Source organism: Mchenga conophoros, linkage group LG10 (assembly GCF_057382185.1).
Source record: "Mchenga conophoros isolate Kocher_MC1m ecotype Shallow Benthic linkage group LG10, M_conophoros_male_GT1.1, whole genome shotgun sequence".
Taxonomy (NCBI): Eukaryota; Metazoa; Chordata; class Actinopteri; order Cichliformes; family Cichlidae; genus Mchenga; species Mchenga conophoros.
In genome coordinates this window covers 25,059,787-25,085,322 of record NC_140535.1, presented here as the reverse complement: position 1 = coordinate 25,085,322, position 25,536 = coordinate 25,059,787, and the positions used below count along the sequence as shown (strand labels likewise).

At 38.5% G+C, this 25,536-nt stretch overlaps 2 protein-coding genes across 5 annotated transcripts in view; one reads left to right on the top strand and one right to left on the bottom strand.

The window, feature by feature from the left end:
* Positions 1-12,408, top strand: part of stk10 (serine/threonine kinase 10) — a 38,453-nt gene extending 26,045 nt beyond the window's left edge. The window contains exons 9-20 of the mRNA XM_085289539.1: positions 2,061-2,414; positions 2,505-2,885; positions 5,818-5,942; positions 6,701-6,824; positions 7,988-8,167; positions 8,394-8,486; positions 8,976-9,105; positions 9,237-9,361; positions 9,482-9,670; positions 9,752-9,877; positions 10,018-10,131; positions 10,664-12,408. Coding sequence (XP_085145665.1) covers positions 2,061-2,414; positions 2,505-2,885; positions 5,818-5,942; positions 6,701-6,824; positions 7,988-8,167; positions 8,394-8,486; positions 8,976-9,105; positions 9,237-9,361; positions 9,482-9,670; positions 9,752-9,877; positions 10,018-10,131; positions 10,664-10,804 — 2,082 coding nt within the window. The 3' untranslated portion in view covers positions 10,805-12,408. The remainder of the gene's footprint in view (positions 1-2,060; positions 2,415-2,504; positions 2,886-5,817; positions 5,943-6,700; positions 6,825-7,987; positions 8,168-8,393; positions 8,487-8,975; positions 9,106-9,236; positions 9,362-9,481; positions 9,671-9,751; positions 9,878-10,017; positions 10,132-10,663) is intronic.
* Positions 12,409-13,417: 1,009 nt separating this feature from the next.
* sh3pxd2b (SH3 and PX domains 2B) overlaps positions 13,418-25,536 on the bottom strand; it is a 33,543-nt gene continuing 21,424 nt past the window's right edge. Inside the window, exons 6-15 of one of the 4 annotated variants that reach the window (XM_085289541.1) lie at positions 23,583-23,608; positions 23,178-23,213; positions 21,111-21,242; positions 20,077-20,178; positions 19,235-19,318; positions 17,732-17,849; positions 17,323-17,531; positions 16,985-17,031; positions 16,744-16,869; positions 13,418-16,650 (exon numbers count right to left, since the gene is read on the bottom strand). In XM_085289541.1, the coding sequence (XP_085145667.1) occupies positions 15,127-16,650; positions 16,744-16,869; positions 16,985-17,031; positions 17,323-17,531; positions 17,732-17,849; positions 19,235-19,318; positions 20,077-20,178; positions 21,111-21,242; positions 23,178-23,213; positions 23,583-23,608 (2,404 nt within the window). In that variant the 3' untranslated portion in view covers positions 13,418-15,126. The remainder of the gene's footprint in view (positions 16,651-16,743; positions 16,870-16,984; positions 17,032-17,322; positions 17,532-17,731; positions 17,850-19,234; positions 19,319-20,076; positions 20,179-21,110; positions 21,243-23,177; positions 23,214-23,582; positions 23,609-25,536) is intronic. The other 3 variants (XM_085289543.1, XM_085289542.1, XM_085289544.1) reach the window with 3 other exon arrangements.

Genomic DNA, 25,536 nt, shown 5'->3' with positions numbered 1-25,536 from the left:
CGTTTGTAGTCCTGACTCGTTGACCTCCTCTTAAAGCATATTTTGCTAAATATAGCCTTTCTGCAGAAGGATTGATGGTTTATTCCACTGAAGTCATTCATGAATTCACAGAGAACTGGAGATTAGACAGAAACATAGGATGAAAGTGCAGTTTGCTGCCTGCCCTGAGCACAAACAAAGGAACAGAAGACGGAACACAGGCATTCACCCACACCCGCACATGGTTAAATATAGGTGCTGCTTTTGGCCTGTAGAAACAGCTATTGCCTCATAATCCCTAAAGGAGTAAATTATTTTAGGTTGCTTATTGTTCAGCCAAGATACTCTGACCCTTAATCAAAAACATGGGGATTTCTACATAGCAATAGCAGGTCTTTATAGGATCCTTGAAATACTCTTACAAATGCTGTAATCAGACAAATGTTTTCATACATTTTTGTCCTTTCTCTATGAAGACAAATGGCCTTTTACATTGTACTTCCTTATTGTACATGTTGTGGCATTCAAGGGTCTTTTTATTTTATTTTATTGTATTTTATTTTATTTTATTTTATTTTATTTTATTTGGGTGACTCTAGTATACTGATGGTGCAAATTGGTGGAAAATGGTGGAACAGTAAACACTCTCATCTAGACAATTGAACAGTGTCTTACCTGGACAGGTATTTGGAATAGCTTTCTGTAGGAGGTCTTCTTTATGCACCTTGTTGTACATTAATCATTGAAAGGAAAGTTATTTAAAAGCAGGTGTGATGAATCAGCTATCTTTATATAAAGTAACTAAATCAAATCAATGATCTGTGTGACCACCCTTTAAAATGCTGCCAAAGTACACTGGTCCACATTTCATGGTACTTGAACGAGATGGTTTGCTTAAAATCTTACTTTGTGTTATTATTTCTCTGTGTATGACGCCAGCTGGTTTTTTTTGTTTTTTTTTTTTGATAAAATCATTAGTTACTTTATTATCTCTTTTAAGAAAGCACAAATAAAGCTCCCTCTCATTTGCAGGCAGGAACATTTTCACACATACAGTAACAAATTGCTGACTTCGAAACAAGCAGTAACCAGACAGTTTCTCTTTTTCTATATATATCTCACAAAGTGAGAAAGTGATGTTTGCTTAGACATTAGTGAAGCTGTGAGTCATCAAGACAGGTTTTTGTTTTGTTTTGACCTGAGGGAGAAGAGACTGTTCCTGATACAGAGCTGCTGATTAGAGATGTGCACATATGTAGAATTCTTGTCTCACATGTCTGAGATATGACTGTGCAGTTATACATAGTTGTGCAATATCTTCTTTTTGCACATAAACATTACGTTATTTCTGGTTAATGTTGATGAGTGTTGCATGGCAATTTTCTTTTTTAAAAAATTAATTTATATCATTTAAATGATTGGCGTTTTTGTTTTTTGCTTTCTTTGAGCTGCATAATCAGTTAATTCTTTCCTAGTCTGATTTGATAGGGTGCTTCTGAGATGTAATTCCCTTACCTGTGTACATGCTAACTGCAGTAATATAATTTATCTAAGATTGTTAGTCTTGGGTTTTGGTTTTGCAGCATATTTGCAGGTGTTTCACATACTTTTGACACCGTAAAGTGCAGCTTTGTCTGCATAATAAAATACATTTAACGCACTGCTGTATGCAAAAATGAAAGAGTGCACACTGAATTATTTCGCATCAAGATTTTCATAATAGCAATGATAATGATAATGCCATTAACTCTCAGGTCCTGGCAGTCTGTCCTGACTTACGCAGGTTTTTCACCTCTGTAATTATTACCTCGCCATTGCAGATTAGATAGCTATCTAAGCCACACTTAAAAGTAGCAATGTGCAAGTATAAAACAGGAATGACTGCATTCATACTAAAGCAAAGATTGAAGTTACTTAGCAAAAAGGTGGACGGCCTGAATGTTTTTTTTCCCCATTAGTGTTTGGACCAGAAGCAAAGGTTGAAAACATTAACATTTTGGAGACCACCCATGACTTAATGTCTTACGAACATGAAATGTTTTGTCACACCAGTGCCTAACAGCACTTCTCTGTTCCTTTAGTCCTCAGCCAAGGAGCCATGCCAGACTAGTCAGACCAGTTTGGAAGGTGACCAGCCCCCGGACACCCCAAGCCCTACCACACCTTCTTCACCTGCACCAGTACCATTCCCCAGGAAGCTGAACCAGCCAGATACATCAACAGAGGAAGAACCAGGCTCCACCATGGCAGTCCCTGTACCCCTGCCACGGCAGAATGTCCATAAGAAAGATCCAGATGAGGTGGGAGACAAAATGGGTGAAATCCTTGAGAAATCAGAGTCTGAGAAATCTGAGAGTGAGTCCTCAACCAAGACTACCTTCTCAGACTCTGGTATTGAGGATGGGAAGAGTACACCCACACTTGAGGAGGAAAAGGTATTTTTTGAAAGTTGTTCTGCTCGTGTATATTTATGAAGTGGGATTATTTATTTATTTTTAGTATTAATACTAAAATCATTGTTCTAGGTTGCCGGAGACACCCCAGAGACAGAACAGCCACCATCTCTCTTTGATATGGAATCTGAGAGATCTGAGGAATGTACGATAAACTTTATAGGTTCAACAGAACCAGAGGTCCCCAAGATCCCAGCTAATGGAGAATTGCCAACTTCAAGTGGTGTTTCGATTCCTGTACCTTCGCCTGCATCTTCCTCTGCTCCCACCCAGGTAGCAAACGGCAGCCTAATAGAGGATTCCCCTGAGAAGAAACCAATGGGACCAAACGCTGATCCTGGTTCATCTTATCTCAATGGAGGGATTATTGAGCAGTTGTCCTATTCAGGCAGCATGGCATCTGAGAGCATGGATTTGTCTGTCCACAGGGAGAACACATCCATTAGTGCACGGGTGAGCCAACACAGATCAAAGCTTTCTGTACTTAAAGGAATTTTCATATGATTCATTTACTCAAACTTTTTAAAATGCCAGAAAGGAATGGTCAGAGAAGATAGATCCCTCATTCTCTAAAGTGTTTTTGCAGAACATATCTTTATGGCAAAACCAGTGCTCAAGTGTTAAAGATGTACAGAGGGCAGCTCTGTAGGAAAACCCCTCCTGGGGGGAAAAAAAGAAGTGTTTCTTTGCACTCATAGCGGAACTGAAACAGCATTGTGTCGTTTTAGGGTGTGGGAGTTTGACACAGAATATTGCCTGTCTCCCATTAGGTTTGCACGCACATTGCACTTAGGGAAACTCAAAGTTTTACATTCATGAGGACTTAAGTAACTTTTTTTATTGACTGTGAGGTTTGCTGGGATTTATTTCTCAAGTTTGGACTGAATTGGTGACAAAGCATATTGGGGCATCTCCAAAATGACTATTTATTTGATTTACCAGCTTGAAAAAGGATATTAGGTTGTCTCTGCTTAAGAATCACCAAATCCATGTCTGACAGTCCTTGTAAGTGAGACGATTGGGAGGCTAGACGTTGGGAAAGAGAAGCCAAATATGCAACACTTTCAGTTCATCTAGACCAGTGGTGGCCTTTGTGTGGGCACAGTTCAGCATTCACTATTGTGAGTGGAAATTTCTATGCAGCCCATTGTCAGTGAGTTGCTTCTGGAGGCTTATGGACTGACCATGATTAAAATCCTATTAACTGGGTGTGGAGTCATGGCTGTTCGACATGTCAGGGTTTTTTTTTTTTTTAAATAATAGATTATTTACCAGACGAGTCTGCCTATAAGCTTTTTTCTTTTTATTATTTTCTTGGGTTTTTTTTGTTGTTTTTTTAATATGATTTCTATGTTTCTGCATGAGAGAATGAGTGCAAACATCAGTGTGCACATGCACTTATAAATCCATGGGGTGTGTGTGAGAGCTACATGTGTTTTTTCTTTTGTTTGTTTACTCTTTTTGTTTTTGTGTGAATGAAGAGTGACAGGGAGTCAGCACAGTCACAGATGAACTCAAACATAAACGCCACAGCTGAAATGCAGAGTGATGAATATATATCCTTTCATCTTGGTGTAAGTGTGCGATTAATAACACACCAGAACACACAAGCACATAGACTTATTGTCATCGTTAGTGTGTCAGTTACGCAGAAAATGATTCAACAGTACTGAGCAGTGCAACATTAGCATCCGGTAGCTGCCAGCTATGACAGGAGCCTCACACAGATTCATATGGAGCGTGTTTGCTCAGCTGTGTTGGCTTCATGGGGAAGCTTTGTTATGGCGAACAGCAGTTTGTGCAAACCAAAATAATTCCCTCTGAGTGGGGAACACCTTCCTAGGGTCCTTTTGTGCTAATATATTTACTCTTTTTTTTCTTTTTTAAAATCTTCAGCCAATTGTTTTGTTTTCTTCGAACAAAATGGAGAAAAGACCAGAAATAAGCCGACAATACAAAAAGCAAACAAAAAAAAAACTGCTCGCCTACATCTAAGACAAGTACTTCAAACAAGAAAGTCCCTGTTACATTAAAAGATAAAACAAACTTAATTGTTTACATAAAATAATTCTGATTTACTTTTTGTAATAAAATCATTCTTTTTTTTTTTAATTTCAAGGCAGATCTGTATCATTCTCTCAAGAGGAAGAGTTGCGATAACTTCTTATTCACTATGTAACAGTGAAAGCAAAACTGTCATTAGCTTTTTGTTTTAGTTTTGTATTCATTTTTATTTTAATTGAAGCACAAATAACTTTGAGAGTATTGGGATTTTCTCTTACTGTCTTCATACCTTCTGTCTTGCGTTCACGCTCTCTTTAGTTCTCTGGTCTCATCTCCTCTTCATTATATATGAACTATTTATACACCAGGAAGTGACGACATTCAGAACTTCCCAGTGTTTGCTGAGTAAACCCTTTCATATCATTTTGCAAATATTGTCCCTGGAGGATGACTTGGACAGGGGACAAAGAAGGCGTAACTTCTCAGTTACACATGCTCCAGTTAACCGTGACAGTTTTGCATTGCAATTACAATACGCTATGGCTCATGCACTGACTGAAAGGAAATGTGTGTTTACATCATCGCACATTGTTTGGTTGAACTGCCTGATTTGTGCTTTTTGAGCTAGAGCAAACTTGAACAAACCTTCGTTGGCTAAGAAAAAGGTCATCTGCTCTGTGGGTGAATGTCTAGAAATGTCCTTTCGGACAATGTGAAGATCCACAAGTCTGGATAAAGAAGGCCTTTAACCAGTATTCTTGTTGAAGAAGGTTGAGAAGTCAAGTCACATGGTGCCATATTTGGTATACGATGTTGTTACTACCTCCATGGCGCTCTCCATTATGCTAACGGATCAGCATCTTGCTTCTTGTTACAGTAGAAGCTGCCATACAGGATATTAGTGCCATGTAAACATACACACTGTCATACATACTTACTCAGCCTCTCCTTTAACAGATAAAGACTACACTACAGATGAACCTTGACACATTTGAAATATTTGAAGTTAATTCGTAGGAATTTGCATGAAAATAGTTTCTGTGAGTGATCTGAAGATTTTTTTTTTTGGGGGGGGGGGCGATATTGGGGTGTTTGTAGTTCCAGTCACAGTACACAAGAGTCACAAAACAACTCTGTGACTAAATTATATTGCGGCTGATATAAGCACAGAGATTTTACAAGTAAAGTTGCAAATTGTTTTTCACACACAAAAAGAAAACCTGTCTATTGCGAGAGTCTAATTATGCTATGGAAGTGAAAGAATCTGGTAGTACTGACCTTTTAACTACTAAAAAAACAGCATTTAAACTCAAAGTACATGAAAAAAGGTTCAATTCTGAGTTTAAAACCAGGCTTTTCTGTGTTTTTGTCTACCTATCAGAACTTTTCAGATAAGACTCTGAGGCGGACCAGAAAGTTTGTTGTTGACGGTGTGGAGGTGAGTGTGACCACCTCCAAGATCATCAGTGACGATGAGAAGAAAGATGAGGAGATGAGATTCCTCAGGTATGTGGGTGATCTTATTATTCCCTGGTAGCTAAGCCATTTTTCATTCACTCTAAATGAGAGGCATGGACTCTTGTGTTCTCAGGACACAGTGAACACTGGATTGGGACTTATTTATTTTTGTTTTATGTTTTAGTTCTTACTATTTAAGTCATCCAGCTTTGGGAATTTAGTCCCTTGAGATTAGAACTGTTATTGGAAAAAGTGTAATTTGGTCTCTGGTCTGAGAGGAAAATGTAATTTCTGAAATTACTTATTCGTTAAGTCAAAGTTCAGGTGATCTGTATTTGGCATTTGAAACAACTGATTTCTGTACTTCCTCTGAAGCATAGTGAGTTCCTGTGTTTTACTCCTGCCATCTAGTGGTGGGACTATGATATTGCACCTATGGCTGCAGTAATATTTCGATATCATTCTTAGTTTAAATTTGGTGAAAATAATCTTCAGAAACTCGGTGCTGAACAAAAATTGCATCTTCTTTTGCTTCCATTGGGTTTGCACCATTCAGAGTGTTGTTAGTGGTCTGCCAGCATAAACATTGTTTTTATTATAAAGTAAGCTCAATTTATTCTACTCTCTTATTCATTACTTTTCTGCTGCCGTGGCCTGATCTAACCTGTGATAAAGTTCTAACCTGTAATTTAAGCACTTGTGTTATTTTGCTACCAGTTATAGTAGATCTTACCTGACATAGTTTCATTTATTTTAGGTGTCCTTAGCTACATACATACATACATTTGTTTTGTTTTTTTTTGTAGGCGGCAGGAGCTGCGCGAGCTCCGTCTGTTGCAGAAGGAAGAGCAGCGAGCCCTGGCTGCTCTGAATGCCAAACTCGAAACACAAAGGGAACAAATACAAAGACGTTTTGACCAGGAGATGAATGTGAGTCACATTACTCTAACAGCTTTAACAACAGCATTTTCGTCTTTAGCTAAAACTTAGTCAGACAGTTGTTGCATTAATTCTATGGTCGTATGTATTTTTGTCACACTTAAATGTTTCAGGTCATCAAACAAATTTAAATAGTAGACAAATATACCATATGAAAGCACAAAATGAAGTTTCTAAATGAAGGTGTTTTATTATTAAGGGGGAAAAATGCAAACCTACATGGCCCTGTGTGGGGGGGGGGAAGTGTTTGTTTACTAAACCTAATAACTGTTGAGCCACCCTTAGCATCAACAACAAAAATCAAGCATTTCCAATAACTAGCAGTGAGTCTTTTACAGTACTGTGGAGTAATCACCTTTGCAGAATTGTTGTAATTTTGCCACATTGCGGTTTTTGAGCATGAACCTCCTTTTAAAGGTCGTGCCACAGCATCTCAATCGGATTCAGACCAGAAATTTGACAAGACCACAACAAAGTCTTCAAGAAAAACAAGCTTTTTGTTTTTCCTAAGCCATTCAGAAGTGGACTTGCTGGTGTGTTTTGGATCATTGTTCTGCTGCAGAACCCAAGTGTGCTTCAGTTTGAGGTCACAAACAGATGGCCACACATGCTCCTTCAGGATGTTTTGGTAGACGGCAGAATTCATTCTGGTTCTGTTTACCACAGCAAGTCTTCCAAGTCCTGAGGCAGCAAAACGGCCCCAGACCGTCACACTATAATCATATATTACTGTTGGTAGGATGTAAAATGCTTTGTTGGTTTTATGCCAGATGTAATGGAACTCAAACCTTTTGTCTCGTCACTCCAGAGTATTTTCCAAAAAATGTGGTTAATCACAGTTAATCATGATTTAAGAAGGTCAAAGGGCAATTACTTTTTTACTTTTTCACACAGGACCAGGCAGGTTTGGATAACTTTTCTCCCTTAATAAATGAATGAAATCCTTTAAAACCTGCATTTTGTATTTACTTGGCTTATCTTTATCTAATATTAAAATTTGTTTGACGATCTGAAACATGTAAGTGTGACAAATATGCAAAACACTCTGAAATCGGGATGGTTTCAGTTGCAATAAACTTTTGAACTAGGAACATTTTCCTTGTTTGCCATCAGCTAAAATTATAATGTGCATATCTCCTGTTGGTGTGTCCTAGACCAAGAAGAAGCACTTTGATACAGAGCTGGAGAATCTGGAGAGGAACCAGAAGCAGGCAATTGAGAAAATGGAGGAAGAACACAAAGTTAAACTGAAAGAAGAAACCAGGCGTATCAAAGCAGAACAGGAACGAGACTATCACAAATTCCTGGACCAAATAAAACTAAAGAAAAAGGAGGTAAAGTGTGTGTGTGTGCACCTAAGCAAAATAACCAGTAATTATTTCACATATTCTTGCCTTTATTTAAGCCCACTTGATCTCAATAGGACATAAAGAAAGGGTGCAAGTCAAAGGAAGCTTTCAGTGCTCAACCTCGGCGACTGCACAGCTGTGTTGATTTTTGTATACCTTTCTGAAGTTCTGATGTCTGAGGTTTAATTACTGAAGTGTATTTTCTTTTTAGGTAAAACAATCTGTTGATAAGCTGCCCAGAAGTCAGCGTAAAGAAACCTTAAAACAGAAGATGAATTCCTTCCAAGAAATGAAGATGTCAGAGGTATGATGCTAGGTCATTTGTGCCATTTTGATGCATAATTACAGCTCAGTTAAAACAAATTTATTTTTTTTTAAACTCTTAAATTTAGTATTATTTTTCAGTCTATATTGCTTTGGTGGTGCAAGTTGCTCAGTTTTGGAAATATTTACAATTGTGACGTGATCATAAAAAATATGTTGAATGCACTGGAGAAAGCTCCTTTTTCAGAAACAATGAACCTGGTTAAATGGCTGCTATATCTAAGAACTATTCTTTTGCTATCAAACTACTAACCAACTTTATCACTGCAAATAGAAGTATACATCTACCAGGAAATAGACTAGATGTAAACACTGATGGCATGCTTCTCAGTTGAGTTATGTTGGTTGCAGGCTTCTGGTAATTGGCATGTGTAGATTGTTTGAAGGGAAACGGCACCTGCATGAAACTGCTGATTTTTGTCTGATTATTCACCCACTCCTCAATTTCTCCTCCTTCTCCTTTGTTTAGGAAGAGAAATTCCTTGTAGCTCAGAAAAACTATCTGCACATCACACTGAGGAATATCATTTCCAACAACAAGAGAGAGATTGCAGACCTGGAGAGGGATTGTCTTAACAAGAAGCAAAGCCTAATCAGAGGTACAACATCCGTAAAGCAAACAGAATCACAGTAACAATTTCAGCTTTGTTTTCTTCATTTTGTGTTTATCCCATCCTTGCTGTAGTTACCATTTGATTTCATTCAGTGTCAACTTTTTAAATTTGATTAGAGCGTGAAAATACGATGTGGGACATGGAGCAGAAGAACCTTTATGAGAAACATCAGTTGGTGAAGCAGCAGATGAAAGATCAGTACTTCCTCCAGAGGCATCAGCTTCTCAAAAAGCATGAGAAGGTACACTAGTGGATATCATCTTGCCACAATAAGTTTGCACACACAACTTGGTAACACCTAAATCATGATTACATGACAAAATCAAGTTAACCAATTCTGTGTTGTTGTTTTTTCCTGCAGGAAAAGGAACAGATGCAGAGTTACAATCAGCGAATGGTTGAGATCCTGAAAACTAACCAGCAGCTGGAGAAGAGCCGACTGCCTAAGATTCAGCGCAGTGAGTCAAAGACTCGAATGACCATGTTCAAAAAGAGCCTTCGCATTACCTCATCGGGCAGTGCTGCAGAGGACAAGGAGAAGATCAAACTGGTGAGACAGAGGGGCTTTCTTACTCCATATTCACACATTCAGTTAACTATTTATTAACTTTCTCCATGCGTGGCTCTCCAGTTTTCTCAGCAGGAGGAGAAGCGGCAGAAGGCGGAGAGGCTGCATCAGCAGCAGAAGCACGAGAACCAGATGAGGGAGATGACTGGTCAGTGTGAAAGCAATATCAGAGAGCTGCTGCAGCTACAGGTGAGTGAGGGCAAATTTAATAAAACATTTTTATTACAAATCTATTTGTAGTTTTTTTTTTTTTTCCAAAGAATATAGAGGACACTTAATGAACATAATAACTAGCCCACATTGCTTAACAAGCACATTTTCTGCTGCAGAATGAAAAATGTCACCTGTTGATTGAGAATGAGACTCAGAGGCTCAAAATGTTGGATGAGCAACACAATTATATGATGAAGGACTGGAGGGAACAACTGAAGCCCAAAAAGAAGGTATGTTGTCTCCACTCACAATTTCTTACAAACAAAAATGTATTGGAGTCTATTTTGTGGCTCAGATACTCCCAAAATACTATCATCATAGTAATTTCTATATTTTTAAGAGCAGGCTTACTGGGAATTTTCATCAAAAACACACTGAAATGTGCTCGGTGTGAATTGAGATAAAGATAAAAAAAATGCCCTTTTTCTTACTAAAGTTGTAATAAATGCAAACAATTGTAAAACATTTATGGTTACGGTATTTTTGCTCGGGTGTTTTGAGTGTTTTCATTCTGAGCTCCACTTTTCTGGTTCCAGGCTCATTCTTATAACATATTTTGCTGTAGCCATGCAATTCAATAAGCAAAGTAGTAGTTAAGTACTTAAATGTACAAGACACAATGTAATAACTGCTTTCCCAATCATATAACAGGAATGTTGATATATCAAATAATTCATGATTTTAGTGCTCTGTTTTCTACTTTGTTCACATTGCAAAAGTTTACATCTTTGTGAGGTAAACTTGTGCATTTTACATTCCCAGGCCCTTGAAGATGAACTGAATGCCAGGAAAAGGGAGCAGGAGGCTTTCTTCAGGATGAGTGAGAGTTCCGACTGTCCAAACCCCAGTTCTCCCAACAGAGTCTCCAAATTTATGCCGTATCAAGATGAGACTACCACATGAGAACAGATGCTGTGACATTACACAATATTATCTTCTGCCCACTAATGTATACACACCCACTGGTACCATTGCCTGCTGGCCTTCTTTTTTTTTCTCTTGCTTTACCAGTAATGGCAGAATACTGATCCTTCCATTAGGTTTCTTTATTGTTTTAGTAAATATTTATGTTTTTATTCATGTTCTGATGTGCGTCATTAGACACCCTGACATAATATCTACTCCCATACAGTGTTTGCTTTCTTTTTCTTTTCAAGCATGCTTCAGATTTCTCAATAATGTGATACAAAGGCCATTTATTGGGGTGAGCTGAAGATACCAAATTATCTGTTTTAATGATTAAATATTCAGAAAAACCACCTTATGATTAGGCAACAGGTTTTTTGTTTTTTTCCAAAGCACCCAGCCAGAGATCATTTTTTCCACGATAACAAGGAATGCTATAAATATTAACGACCTAGTAAATGAGTACTTGCTTACCTTAATTTTTCAAGGTTATCTTTCAAATAAGACCAAAAACTCCTCTAGAAATGTTTTGATTTACTGAATCTTTTTTTTTTATTTTTTTATTTCCTGTTCTCTGTGCCTTACTTTGCCTTTGCTGCCAAAGTTTGCCTTTATTTATTTTTACTCAAAGAACATTATACAGCTTACCCCTATATAGTTTTGATTTACTTTGTCTTTTAATCATGGAATGAAGGATGTGATGATTTTGTGTCTTTTTTGTTTTAAATGAGGGATAAGGCTGAATGCAATGTATCTTTGAATTTAATGGTTTCTTTTAAGATTTCGTTGTTAACTAATAAGGGAACTCAAGTTTTGTTGTCTTTTTTTCAGTATTGCTCAGTTATTTTTTCTGTTGTATCATTACTGTAGAAATCAGTCACACTGGATGGGAACTGACAAAGCCAGAGCTGTTTGGTTTTTTTTTTTTGTTTGTTTTTCTTTCAGGATGTTATAGAGGGGAGTTAAATTTGAATTGTTATGCAACATGCAGTAAATGCTAACCAATGTGCAATATTATATGTTTTTGCTAAGCTTACAGAGGTTTATTTTTCTTAAACTTTGCCTTCCTTTGCACTGAGAGCAAGAATAACATGAAGAGCTTAAACCCAAAAATATATATGTTAACTTTTTTGGGAGGTGAATAAAAGCCTTTGGTTAAGAGTGATTTAACCATTTTATAATTTTTAGGTATTCAATAGCAATAATTTAGGTTTTTACACAATAGTTCTTCACATCATTTTAAGGGGATGCAACAATTCAGTCTGCTGTAAGATGCCTCTAGCTGTTTAATTTTCTACTTAAAGTTTGCAGCTCAAAATCATCATTTCTTGAGTGAGGAGCGGTTTTATTGGAGCAGTTTGCATCAGCTAACTGCAGTTGGACTGCAGATTTACACTGAATCAGGTCCACAATCAGGTACAGCTTAATCTCTCTTATATCAGAAGTATTTACATTTACAATTCTTTTCTTACCGTTTACTGGCTCTGTATCTCTGACTCTCTGCCTTAGTTTACATAACATTATTTGTGTGGAGGGACTGTATGAATAAATTTTTTTTCAGAAGGAACCACTGTTGTAAATAAATGCAGATTTTATAATTGCTGGATTGTTGTGGAGATTCTTTGTAACATGATACCACCTGTTCTACTGGAAAACGCATCAAGACTGTCAGATGATATAATTTTTTTTTTTTTTTTTTTTTAAACAGTTGGTTAAAAAAAGATTTGTGGGCTTAAAAATCCAGTGTCAACTCCTCTATATATAAACACACACACAAGGAAAGGTTATTAAAAAGAAAGTATTGTGGAGAACGCAGGAGTGTGACTATATACAGGATGTTTTTATGTAACTTATGTTAGATAGTATAGCAAATTCAGTCATTCATTGCAGCAGTGCTAAAGCTGGAGGAACTGAAGCGAGAACATTCCAGTTTGTTACACTCACCACGCACTTCATTGGATACAAATGTTCAATTGCTTGTAAATCCAAATGTTTAATTAGCCAATCACATGGTAGCATATAATCTCCCATGCAACCATCTCTAGCATTTACAGAGTGGACAGAGGACAATATCCAGTGAGCGGCAGTACTCTGGGAGAAAATGCCCAGCTGATGCCAGAGGTGAGAGAATGGCCAGACTCCTTTGAGCTGATAGAGCAACAGTAGCTCAGACATGTAACCTTGAAACAAATAGGTTACTGCAGCAGAAGAGCACACCAGCTGAAAACAGAAAACTGAGGCTACAATTCACACAGATTTAGAAGATTGAAGGAACATTGTCTGCTGTAAGGAGTCTCAATTATGCTACAAAACTTGGTCTAAACACCACAAAATCATGGATCCATACGGTCTGACACATAGTGGTGAGGGTTTCTTGAACAGGAAAATCCCTCGACAATCACCAGATCTCAAATCAGTAGATGGCATTTTGCGATGGGAGATTCACATCACAGATGTGAAGCTGACAAATCTGAAGTATGACTGATGTTACCATGTCGACACAGATTAAAATCTCTGAGAATTTGTGCAATGAAGAATTTAAGCAGTTCTGAAGGAACTACAACCCAAATAAATCAAACGCTAAACACTGAGTGGAAGCAGTGGGGCATCTGAAGTGAAAAATCACAAAACTTTTATTGACTTAAAGCAAAAGCAGATACACTGTAATGAAAACACATAGCAAAAAAGTAAACAGTTTACAATACTGAAATAACCCCTATACACTTGCCTTGCATTGTACTTCTGTCCTTTCCCTTTAGGATTTCACTTTAGGATTTTATTTTTTTAAAGTTGGTAACATACTTTGGTATGATTGGAAGATGGTATAACATTATAGCAACTACAAGCAGAACAGAATTAGTGTTATAAAGCTTGCAGCCTTGTCTAATTATCTTCATAACTATGAACAGATTTATTTTTTTAGTGTCAGACAATTGGTACTTTGTAAACACTTGAGATATGGACCAATTGTTAGATTACCAGCCAGTTGTTTCCCCAAACCTTTCCTTAATTACTTAAATCCTATCATCAACCAAATCAACAACCAAATACCTTCTTGAAACTTTCTTCTTCTAACCCTTTGATCAGCACAGAGGGGGATAAAATAGATGGAACATCAAAAAAAAGTGACAATAGTTAAGATATGACTCATTTCTGTACAATAAAAAATAATTTGTTTCACCGACCATACTTGAGACCAGTCAAGCGTCAATGTAAAACATTATTCTTATACAACGGTCATACTTTGTTATCGGAGCACCACACTTCGGTTACGAACAGATTGTACATTTACAATACTGTAAATCATTGCACAAATGACTGTAGGTATTCAATTGCTATGTCAGATAGGCAGATGTGCTCTGCCGTTCACATTTTGCAAATCCCACTGATGGCTCTGAGAACAGTTATGTTAAAATACTTTGATATATAGACCCTTCTTGCCTTCTCAGTTTGGATAATATAGCCTCTTTGCTACAGTGAGGATAACACAAATAAAGAAAGCAGTCTGAAAATGGCTTATAAAACTAAATGCACCGTGGCATTCTCCCCTTTCTTTCAGTGTGTGCAAACCTTAAACTTCAGCTGAAATGACTGAAAGTGCACATCTGTTACAATTCGTTGCAACATTAATTATGCAGTCAGAATAAAAGCAATACAACACGGAAACGCTAATATGCACGTCTCCAAGGTAACAAACAGCACTGGGCAAAGAGATAACCAACTATTAGCGCTTGAAAGTTCAGATGTAGTCAATGACCTCCCCCAGTGAGTTAATTTAAACGTCTACTCTGTACTCTTGCAATGTATAATGCGATTCTTGATTTTATAGTAAAATGACTCCAAGACTCCAACAAGGACTATGTCTACCATTGCATACCATTTAATAAGCGCTGAAGCACTTCGCATATAATATTGAGGCACCATATATTAAAAGGCAAGGGTGTAGATACATTTACTGCTCTTCTAGTTTCTAGCCCGAGAAATGGCGAGACTGACACGGTGACTAACATACGGCAGCAAAGGCAAGATACTTTTTTTTTTTTTTAACCTAAGATTTCATATATAGTTGACATAAAACAAAAAAAGTAAACATTACAAAACCCAACAAGGTCATGTGTTATTGCTGGTTCAGTTGGTAGGTAAAATATTTGTATAAAAATGAAACAAAACAAAATGTGTCAATAAAAAAAATGTACCTATAAATTAAAAAAAACAAAAAAAAACAGGCTAAGTAGCAAGAAATTAGTGAGATCTTGTTCATTTAGATCATTAAGTTACTTATATGTTCATATGGCGATGTGTGCGAGCACATTTACTTCCTAAGGTTTCTTGCTCAGGTAATTCGAGGGGATCCAGCTCTCGACTTCTTCTCCTACGTTTTTACAGAACCACCAGCCACTGCTGTTTTTTTCCAGAACCTCAAACACTGTGCCCACCTTGAAGCTGGATGTTTGCTCATCCCCTTCGAAGTCTGCCACAGCAAGATACAGCTCATCCTTGCTGGGCTCCTTGAGTAAAGGTGGAAGCCTATCCTTGGGTGGCCCAGGCTTCAGCTGGGGCTTTGGAGGAATTGGGACTTTATTCACCTTGGGCTCTTCCTTCTCTTTGCTTGCTGGTGCCTGAAACCCTTTGGGTTTTGGGGGAGGTGGTCTGCTGAGCTGTGGTGGTCCAGCCTTGGGAACGTCCTGGGTTTCTTTAAGAGTTGGTGGAGATTTAAGTTCAGTTGGACTTGATGGATCAGTTTTCTTTGGAGGGGGTGGTCTTTTTGGAACAGTGGCCGGCGGTCTCTGAGGGGGTTCCTTGTGGGGAGGCACTGCTGGTTTTGCAAGAGGCGATGAGCTCTCCTGGCCATGACCACTGATGTGTTTTGGTGGAAGTTTTGGCTCATTAGAATACTTACCGTTATTCAGAGGTGGGATGCTCACTGGAGGAGAGCTAGGGGGTGAACTTGTGTGGGAACTATTTACTGCTGGCGAGGCGTCATTCTGATGGTTCACCTCTGTTGAGCTAGCATCTGCCGGCTTAGATGGTCTCAACTTGCTTCTCAAGTTGGTGATGTCTACTTTGTTCTCCCCTGGGGGATCTGGCTTGGCAGCTGTAACGGGTTTAGGTCGGACCACTGGCTTTGCCTTCATAAACACAGCTGGGCCCGGTGCCTCGGTTTTCTCCTCCTGTGATTCTGGCTTGGGTTTTGGTGGCTGTTTAGGCACAGGTTTCAGATTAAACTTCTTCACCTCTTTGGCAGAGATCTTGTGGCCACATTCAAGACCCATCTCATTTCGAAGGTGAAGAGCTTTGCTCTTTTCATCTTTCTTGGTCTCTGGGGGTTTGTCTGATTTGAAGGGGGGAGGTTTAGGTGTAACCAGTGGCACGATGACCCCAGGAGCTGGGGGTTTTGGAGGCAAAGGTTTGGAGTTATCTGACCTCGATTTCTCTGCTACCTCCAATTCAAAGCTCTTATTAATAGACTCTCTTCGAGGCGGCAGAGCAGGTTTCTCCTCAGCGGGAGGTGCAGTTGGGGCTGGGGGCAAAGGCCCAGAGAAAGAGGGCCCCTTGCTGGCATTGGACTTCCAATCTCTGAGCTTAGGGCGCATAGAGGACTCAGAGGCTGCATTTGGCTCATCTGGTAAAGGCTTGGACCAGTTGTCATCTGTACCTGAAACATTCGAACAACCACCATCCTCCAGCCTCAGCTTCTCCATCTCATTGGGCAACGGGGCGAGGAAATTGGGTCGCAAGGCATTGCTGGTCTTCTTGTACTTGTCAATAAAAGTGGCAGGTGCCCAGCCTTCTTTGTCATCGATCTGGATGTACCACCAACCACTTGCATTCTTTTCAATCACCTAGAATGTATCAATGTAGTTTAAACCAAATGTTAGTGAAAAACCATTTTTCTTAATTCAGAGGAGCAAAACTTTAGGCCGTGTCTAACCCACCTCAACTTTGACTCCAGCTTGGAAGCTGATTCCATCAGGGATGGTGGTCTGAAAGTCTGCTATGGTGTAGAACTCTTCCTCAACTTGGGGAGCGACGGGTGGCTTGGGTAAGTTTGTACCACGTGGCTGTGGGATGTGAGAGGGCACACATAAAGGTTGCACTGGTGAAAACCTTATTTATTTATTAAGCCACTGAAAGCTATCTTCAGATATACAGAATCACCACTGGGTATATTCTTACAATGGTGAGATCTCTGCGTGGAGGAGGTCTGTGTCTTGATCCCACTTCTGCAAAAAACAAAACAAAATCACACTAGTAGCTCGCAGCCCAACTGAAAACTAGCAATATGTGTTCTGGGAAATTGTTACACGTCTCCATTCAGGTTTTCTCCACTGGCGCAATAAATATTTTGACTGTCATTAGGTAAAACTGTATTATTTGGCACATTGTTGCTTTGCCAGAAAAAAGGTTTTAGTCACTTGTGTGCAAGCTTATCTTTGCAAAGCTTTTGCATGCTTTGGTTGCTTTAATATTTTAAAACTAAATCTCAGAGGCACTGTTTTGTTAAATTCACTTACTGATTTTGTTGTTCTCAGAGAAAACCGAGAGCCTGTTTTCCTTCTGGCTATTCTCTCGGTTTTCTCTAGCGGCGTTGTTTTGCTGGATTTGTTTAGAAAGCCCATCTAGGTCATTTGTACTGGCATGAGGAGGAGCGCCTGCTGACTGCTTCTGCATGTCAGCCTTCTTCAGGTAGGACGCTGGGGCCCAGCCCTCACGGCCTTGGTACCTAAATGGAGGAGAGATGGACAGTTAGTGGCTGATATATAATGAACATAAAGCTGGACGAAAACAAAAAAATTGGACCTTCCTGCAGTCTGTACAGTAACATGCATTAGCATTTTCATTCCTATTACCACCATTATCAACAATGTACTAAGAAGTATTTGAACATATTGCACTGTATTACAAAAATGTGGCTGTTGCTACCTGATCTTCCACCAGCCTTCCAAGTTCTTCTGAATAACCTCAACAATCATGCCTTTCTCCAGGTCGATCTCATCCTGGTCTCTGGCCGAGTACGGGTAAATCACTGAATACTTCTCTTCTGAACGTGGAAAAAGGAAATATTGTTACGTGTATCAGAACACGTTATCAGTTCACAGTTAGGGTGCCACAAATAAACGCATAATGTAGGCTGGGTACGTATAGCACATAATGACACACTTAAACTACAATGGCCTAAAGTATTTATCCCCAGAGAGCTGATTCTGGTCATCTGGATGCAGCGTTTTCAGTGGATGAAACATTTTGTCACTTAACCAAGTGACTGGAAAAGAGTCAACTGTCTGGGATTTCCATTACCTGGATCTGTTTTTTTTTTTTGTTTTTTTTAAACTTTTCTCAATGTGAAACTGAATCAAAGATGACAGTAAAAGTTACAGCATTTAAAAAAAATTAATTCAAGTAATAATGCAACCAGTCTAAAATAAAATAAAGCGTTCAAAAGGATTTAATAGGAGTGAATGCCATCTTTGTTATTCCCACTCGCCTCTAATGGCAGTACTGGCAGTCGACATAGGTTAATGGGTGTGATCTCCAAGTAAAAGCGTGTTGCCAGTGACACACTGCCAACAAAGCTGAAAGTGGAGCTTGTTGTGCCACTGCTAACGACTGGCACAACAAGCTCTAACTTCACATATTTACGCAGAAGCAAGCACTGGGTGGTTGGATGTTGAGCTGCCTTTTGAGACCAACTTTTTCCTCAACAGACTTTAAATTAAACCTTCTCTTTTTAAGACTGAACACAGAAGGAAATGAGGAATTTTGCTTCTGACCAAAACTTCAAAAACACCAGACACAGACTATCATCCTTTTTTTCCCCACAAAGTTGACAAAGATTCTTGTTAGGGCAAAAACGACAGGAACTTCTTTCTGATTAACAGAAACTGCTCAGCAATTTAATATTGAGATTTCAGATGAGATACTGTGGCTGCTATAGGCACACATTAGTTTTACCTGTTATAACTTATCTAGTGAGGCAAGGCTTGAGCAACATCTTGTGGAGTGAAAATGTAAGACACAAAAACGCACACACAGGACAAACTTGTTACAACATCAAACACAGCCTTGTCTATTGTCAACACCATTTCTACTACTATTACATACTACACACAGTGAACAATCACGCGTTTATTAATGCTGGTTAAATTGTTCTAGTCGTTTATTTGATATATAAATAAATATATATTTTTATCATATATATTATTTATAACAAATACATTTATACACAAATATGCAGTTCACTTTGCATGCGAGGATTTATTTACATGCTGAGGTCACTCATGCAACATTTCTTCATGCGCACACATGGACAAACATGCACACAGTTTTATATGCGTGTGTGTACACACACACACACACACACACACACACACACACACACACACGCATATATTCATTATAGGGGGAAAAGAAATGCGTGCGCTCCACCTTGCCCAAAGCCTGTGCTGAATAGATCCCCTAAAGTTCTGCGACGACCCATATGCCTTGGCAGTGACCAGAATCTCCGTGGCACTGACATCCCAGCACAGTAATTGGGGCAAAATAGGAAGTGAACATTACAAATGCAATCTGGAGGATATTTTCATCCTAAAACACTTTCGGTATTGATGGATCTATGGGGAAATAATTGGTATTTTTATTTACTTGAACTGACAAATAGTTCCTTCATCTAATGGTTAATAGGGATCTCTGGGGTGTTTTAAAATTTTTCTTATTAATGTGGCATTTTAAATTGAATGCTGATTAGCATAATGCTGTTTGTTGATTTTGTATTGTTCTCTTACGGAATAAAATCTGTGAATGTTTGAATCAAACAAACTCTCCAGACTTTGATAGGGCAGCCAGCCACCTCATACATCTCAGGCTTTTAAGATCTATAATTTGCATATTGGCAGAGCACCCTATTTTGAGATCCTGTCATTTACTGTACAATATTCCTTTCTTTAGCATATCCTTACCAGGGCTTTGGCAATGAAATTGTAATTTTTTTCTACTGATCCTTTTGGATTTTCTTTTGCCAATTCTCTAGAATGCAAAACACACACAGAGTCTTAGCAGCAACAGTCTTCAACTCAAAAGTCAGTCTGACAAAATAGGTTTGCTTATTAACCATCAACAGAGTACTGAGTGAGTTACAGGAGTTAAACGGTGTGTAACAAAAGATGTGCCTCTGACGTGGTGTATTCTGCACTTCTGCACTGCACCCTAAACCTTTCCTTGTGGTAACATTGAATCTAAACAGTAGCACCCAAATGTAAAGCTTGATGTACCTTCTTCTCCTGGAAGACTGAAGTCATCAGGGTCATCCTGGGCCTCAAGGCAGGTGGCAGGGACCCAGCCCTGAGCATCTTCTGAACTCACAAACCACCACCCTAAACAGGCAGGAAAAACAAAACAAAACTGATATACAAGATACTGCACCTCATGCAATGCTTATTCAGTTAAGGGATTATATGCGTCAGTAAAACGCACGACTGATATTTGACTTGTTGCTGGGATTGTTGCAAAGCACCACCATATGTTGCTTTTTTTTTTTTAAGCATGCGTAACCTATAGTTTATGTGATGTATTACAATTATTCTTTTATTATGCATTACTATTAATCTTCTTGGGCAGCGGTCCCCAACCCCCAGGCGTTGTTTGGTACGAGAGAGTTGAGGCTCGGGTGTGAAATTTATGGTTTTCGGGGTTTTTATCGTTATTTTTTAAATGTTTTTATCCTTAACTTGGCTTCCCTGGTTCTTTTCCTGTATGTTATGAATAAATCTTTTTTTGGTACCAGTACTGGTTTTATTTTGTTGTATTTATCCGTGATACCTTAAAAGCCAGTCCGTAAAAATATTGTCGGACATAAACCGGTCCGTGGCGCAAAAAAGGTTGGGGACCGCTGTTCTTGGGTGTACATGTTACCATTGCGGATATTCCGATATTTGAATGACTATTTGTTTTAGTAATTTGATTAATTAATTTAAAAAGTTAATAAATAGCTATGATTTACAAAACAAGATGACATTACTGGCATACTCTGAGGTTTTTAAAATATATATTTTTATTAATATATCAACTGCTATTTCTCTTGAGTATTTTTAGCAAACCTATTTAACTCAACCTTAATAGCTGGCAACAGACCAAGTCCAGCAGTAGCAACAATCCCACAAACCCCCATAATGTTTCAAGTAATTGCATAGTTCCACATCAACACTTAACGTAACAGGTTAGCTGAACAGTGAAAGCAGCAATCTGCCACAATGAAAACATCAGAGAAATGTACAGAATATATGTTCTAATTCTGTATGAAACTTGCCAGACTCATTTTTCTCAATGACCTCCACCACCTGCCCCACATGCAGGCTTATCTCAGAGCTCTCCTGCTTCTCATAGTCTGTTACTGCCACATACTGGTCGAGTACAAGAGGGTCTGCTGAGGAGGAGTCTCCTATTAAGGGAAGAATAAAAAAAAAAATCATAACAGAAGTTTAGCACATCTTCTTTGATCTTTCTTAGGGGAGTCACGAATGAAATCTCAATAATGCGAGAAAAGCCTCCACTCAATATCTTTTGTTCTTCGCTGAAGAGCTCTGTTCATATGTGCATAATATCAAAGGACTGTCCATGAACTTGGAATTATAAGATTGCATCAGTGTGGGTTTAAGGTATTGACCTTTAAAGGTTTTGCATTTCATTGACCAAATGTAATATGACCTTTTAAAATGTCAGACTTTATATGGGCTTTGAATAACTTCACTAAAACCCAATTTAAGCAGGCCTTTACAAAACAGCCAGAATTCAATTTTAGGCTAAGTGGGAGGAAAAAAAACTGCCTTTTGATGAAATGCCAAGAATAATTCCAAGGTCGCAATTTGTGCAAAAGCTATTAAGTAAAAAGTTTTTTTGTTAGAGGGGGCTTATGTACATTACTGAGATTCCCTCAGAGTCCAGACGGAGGAGGCAGTGTACGTGATTGGAAAGGAGCGTGAGGGGAAACAACGAGCTGAGAGAGAAATAAAGGAAGATTTGGAGAATGGGAGTGAAGGGGATGGATTGAAAAGCGTAGATGGTTAATTTATTTCTCACCATGACTGTGACATGTCTATAGAAACAAACCAGCATCATTAAGACCCACCACCAATGTTAGCGCTACATCACTAAAAAAATAAAGTAACAAACGAGGGCTCACAATATAATCACTGTTAAAAAAATGTATAAATAAAAACTCTAACAACTCTGCTTTTTCTATTGACGTTTGTTGTGTAAAAATGCACACACTAAAACTTGGCTGACTGATAAAATGCACGATGAAGGGACATTAGCATAAATTGCAGCATGCTAATCACTGAAGGTGCTATCAAACACATTCTAAAGTAATGCGTTTATGGCACACAAAAAGTTCAGATTTAAAATAACAAAATAATAATAACATTAAGTATGTACAGTAATTACAAAATAGATTTTCTTGATCGGGCAGCTTAAAAATACGTTAACATTAGCCTCCTTCAGTGAGCAGCAGCTAGCTAAGAAAATAATCTGATTAAAGCCAAATTTAGTACTGCTTAATCTGCAATTTCTCCATTATGCTAGTTAAAGATTTGAATATTAGTAATGCAAATTTCTCTAAAGCAGAACTGGAGGAACACTAGTCATTTTTAACACAAGCTATTTTCAACTATTCCCTTAGTCATTGTGTGTTTGAGTTCCACATTTTTTACTCCAGATGCCTTTCCAAACAAAACCTCAAACCTTTTTTTTCCTCCCAGGATCAAACCAAAGATCTCTGGCAAATTTGTAAATCACTACACTATGGCGCCACTAGCTAAACCAATTTAAGTCGGTTAGCGTAATTAGCTCACCTTAAACATAATATTTGATATATTTGAAACAGAGCCATATTTAAAAATGTAAATGACAAATTTATTAATTGTAATTTCTTAATTAATGACAATGGCATCCTGAAACATACTGGTATAAATTTTAAAGGATTCCTTTATAATATCAACTTCTTCGATCCTTTACATTTCAATGCATCTTTAAATCTAGTGATTAAAATATAATTTTTCTATTTCTAACTCCCTGATTCAATGTATTGCTGTTAGCATAACCAAGCTTACTATACAGGGTCATGCATTCATAGTAGAGCATAACTTTACTACCCTGTACCAACACAACATATATAAATAGAGCTGAGATATGACCCACACCAGTTCCAAAAGTCAATCACCAACAATTTATCATTAACAGAACCAATGCAAGCCCCAAGCCTCAACAGAGCCACATCCCACCTGCCCAGGCCAGGGAAGGAGAGGGGGGACGGGCCACTAACGACCCACTGGGGTTACACACACAGCACGACCAAGCATGACAGTGTGTTTACTACCTCGCTTTAGGAAAGTAGTTGCTCTCTCCACAAACCCTGAGGGAAAGGAAAATGAATGGAGAAGAAAACTGAAAAAGATAACATGGATGCAAAATTAAGAATAAAAGATGAACTGAGGGGATACAGAGTATATATAAAGAGGAACAGAGAAGGACAATGTTTGTTTCTTGGTTCAACAGTACTGTAACATCAGTATAGAAGGAATGTCTTCTAATAAAGTCATTGTTTTGGTTTGTTCAACCTGTGACCACTAGATGGAGATAACGTCCTATCATATGACACAGAGGTAATTACTGAAGACTTGCTTTTATTCCTTTCAATACATAGTTTATCAGAGAAAAGCCAAGATTCTCATGATTAACTAACCTACCTTTCATTTCAAATACACAATCAAAGCTATCTCACCTGATTTCTTCTTCCCAATGGGTTCCCTGTTAAAGAAAAGAAAACATTACATGACCACACCATACATACCAAAATGGAATGGAACCAGCATACTAATAATATTTAACATAATTCACAAACTCATGAAAGTCCCACTTAAATAACTTAAAAACAAACATCAACAGCAATAGAACAGCATCCCCAATTATTCATTTCTACTTAATCTCACTATCATTTAACACGTGTACTGCTGGAGGAATTAAATACAAGAGAAAAAGAAAGGCTCTTTACCCATCAGATCTACAAACTGTCACGCAGGAGAAAACAGATCCATGTCTGCAACGCAGGCTAATGTGAATAAAAAGCTTTGAGATAGCTGATCCCGAAAATCCGGGCTGATGTTAAATTCAATACAGCATCTGCTGTGTCTGGTTTAGACATTATCCAGATAAATAGACCATCACTCCACAGCAAGAGTCAGGAACTGATTCAATGGCCAGATGCCTCAAAAAGTCACTGGTGGCTAATGCTCAGCATTTGCTCTGTTTGTCCCTCGTTATCTAAACGTCGCACCCTTACTTTATAGCCTACCAGTGCCTTCCTTTTTTCCATCTCACATCTTCCACGTCTGCTCAACCTACTGCTTTATCTCCCTTGATTGTTTTCCTTGGCAGCCACTCTGTGTCCATTTCTCTGCATCAACATCAATGCTCTCAGCCACATAAAGGATTATTGGATTGATAGAACTGTTAATTGCAGAGACCTCATCTCTGTGAATGTTTACCTCCAAGCTTGCCAATTAGGGTATTATAATAAGAAATACTCAGGGCGACCGACTAAATGGACTACAACACATGAATCTGCGCGTGCACTGCATGTGTATACTTTGTTTTCATACAGAGAATAAAGGTGAAGAAGTTTTGAAACCTCAAACTAAACTTTACAGTAAACAACTGCTCACAGAAAATCGCTCCATCCCTCCCTGTGCCTAATCTTCTCTCTGGATTAGGTTATATGACGTCCTTTTTTTCTATAACGATCTTCCTTGCATTTTCTTTCCTTTTCCTTGCCTTCTTCTTGCAACACTTCCTCTTCTGTACTTCTTTCTTCCTTTTTACTCACTGACCATCTACTTCCTCTTTACAATTGAGTTCTCCTGTCCTCTCCTTTCCTCTCCTCTCTGCTGCTCTTAAGAAGAAAGTATAACATGTCTTACTCGTTGCAGTAGATTTATAGGCCATGATAAATCTTCTCCTACAGTTGCTGTACAGCAGCCTTGTTGTCAGTCAGCCAAGCAACAGGCTGCACTAGCAGAAAGCAGTAATCCAATTTCAATAAAGACAAACCAAGGTCCTTCCTATATTCATCTGCCTCAAGGAATCACATCTCCCTCTCTCTCCCCCGTCTCTACTGATACATGCTTGGGGCTTTGTATGAGGAGTAGGGAAGTATGGGTCCTTGGCAACCTTCCCCGAGGTAAGAAAGGGGGAAAAAAAGATGTGGAGATGTGTGAGAACAAACAAGAGTGCGGACTGGGTGTCATAACTTATAAATATAGATTCATATTCCACCGACAGGCTTCGGAAACTTTTAGACACACTTTTTGTTTGGTATCAGCTTACAGTTGCCATGATCTGCTATCCTGATACCACCAATAGAGTGAAAAGTTTTCCAATATCAGAGAACACAAATGCAAACTCTTCATACAGAGGGGCTGCATGTGGAAAATAACACCCAAATCCTTGTGATAATTCCAGTTTTGGGAGAGATCTTTTCCCCCCACAAATTTACTTGAATTCACTATTTAAAGTAAGAGTACGTACACACAAGTTAGGGCTGTTTTAAATTCCAGTTATTTAGCTAACGTTCATCACATTTTATACTGAAAGTGGCTCATCTTGTCAAAAGAGTGAAGTAACTATAATCAAGCAGTCTTCCTAAAGCCTGGCCCCAGTAAAGTACTTGACGGCAGCAC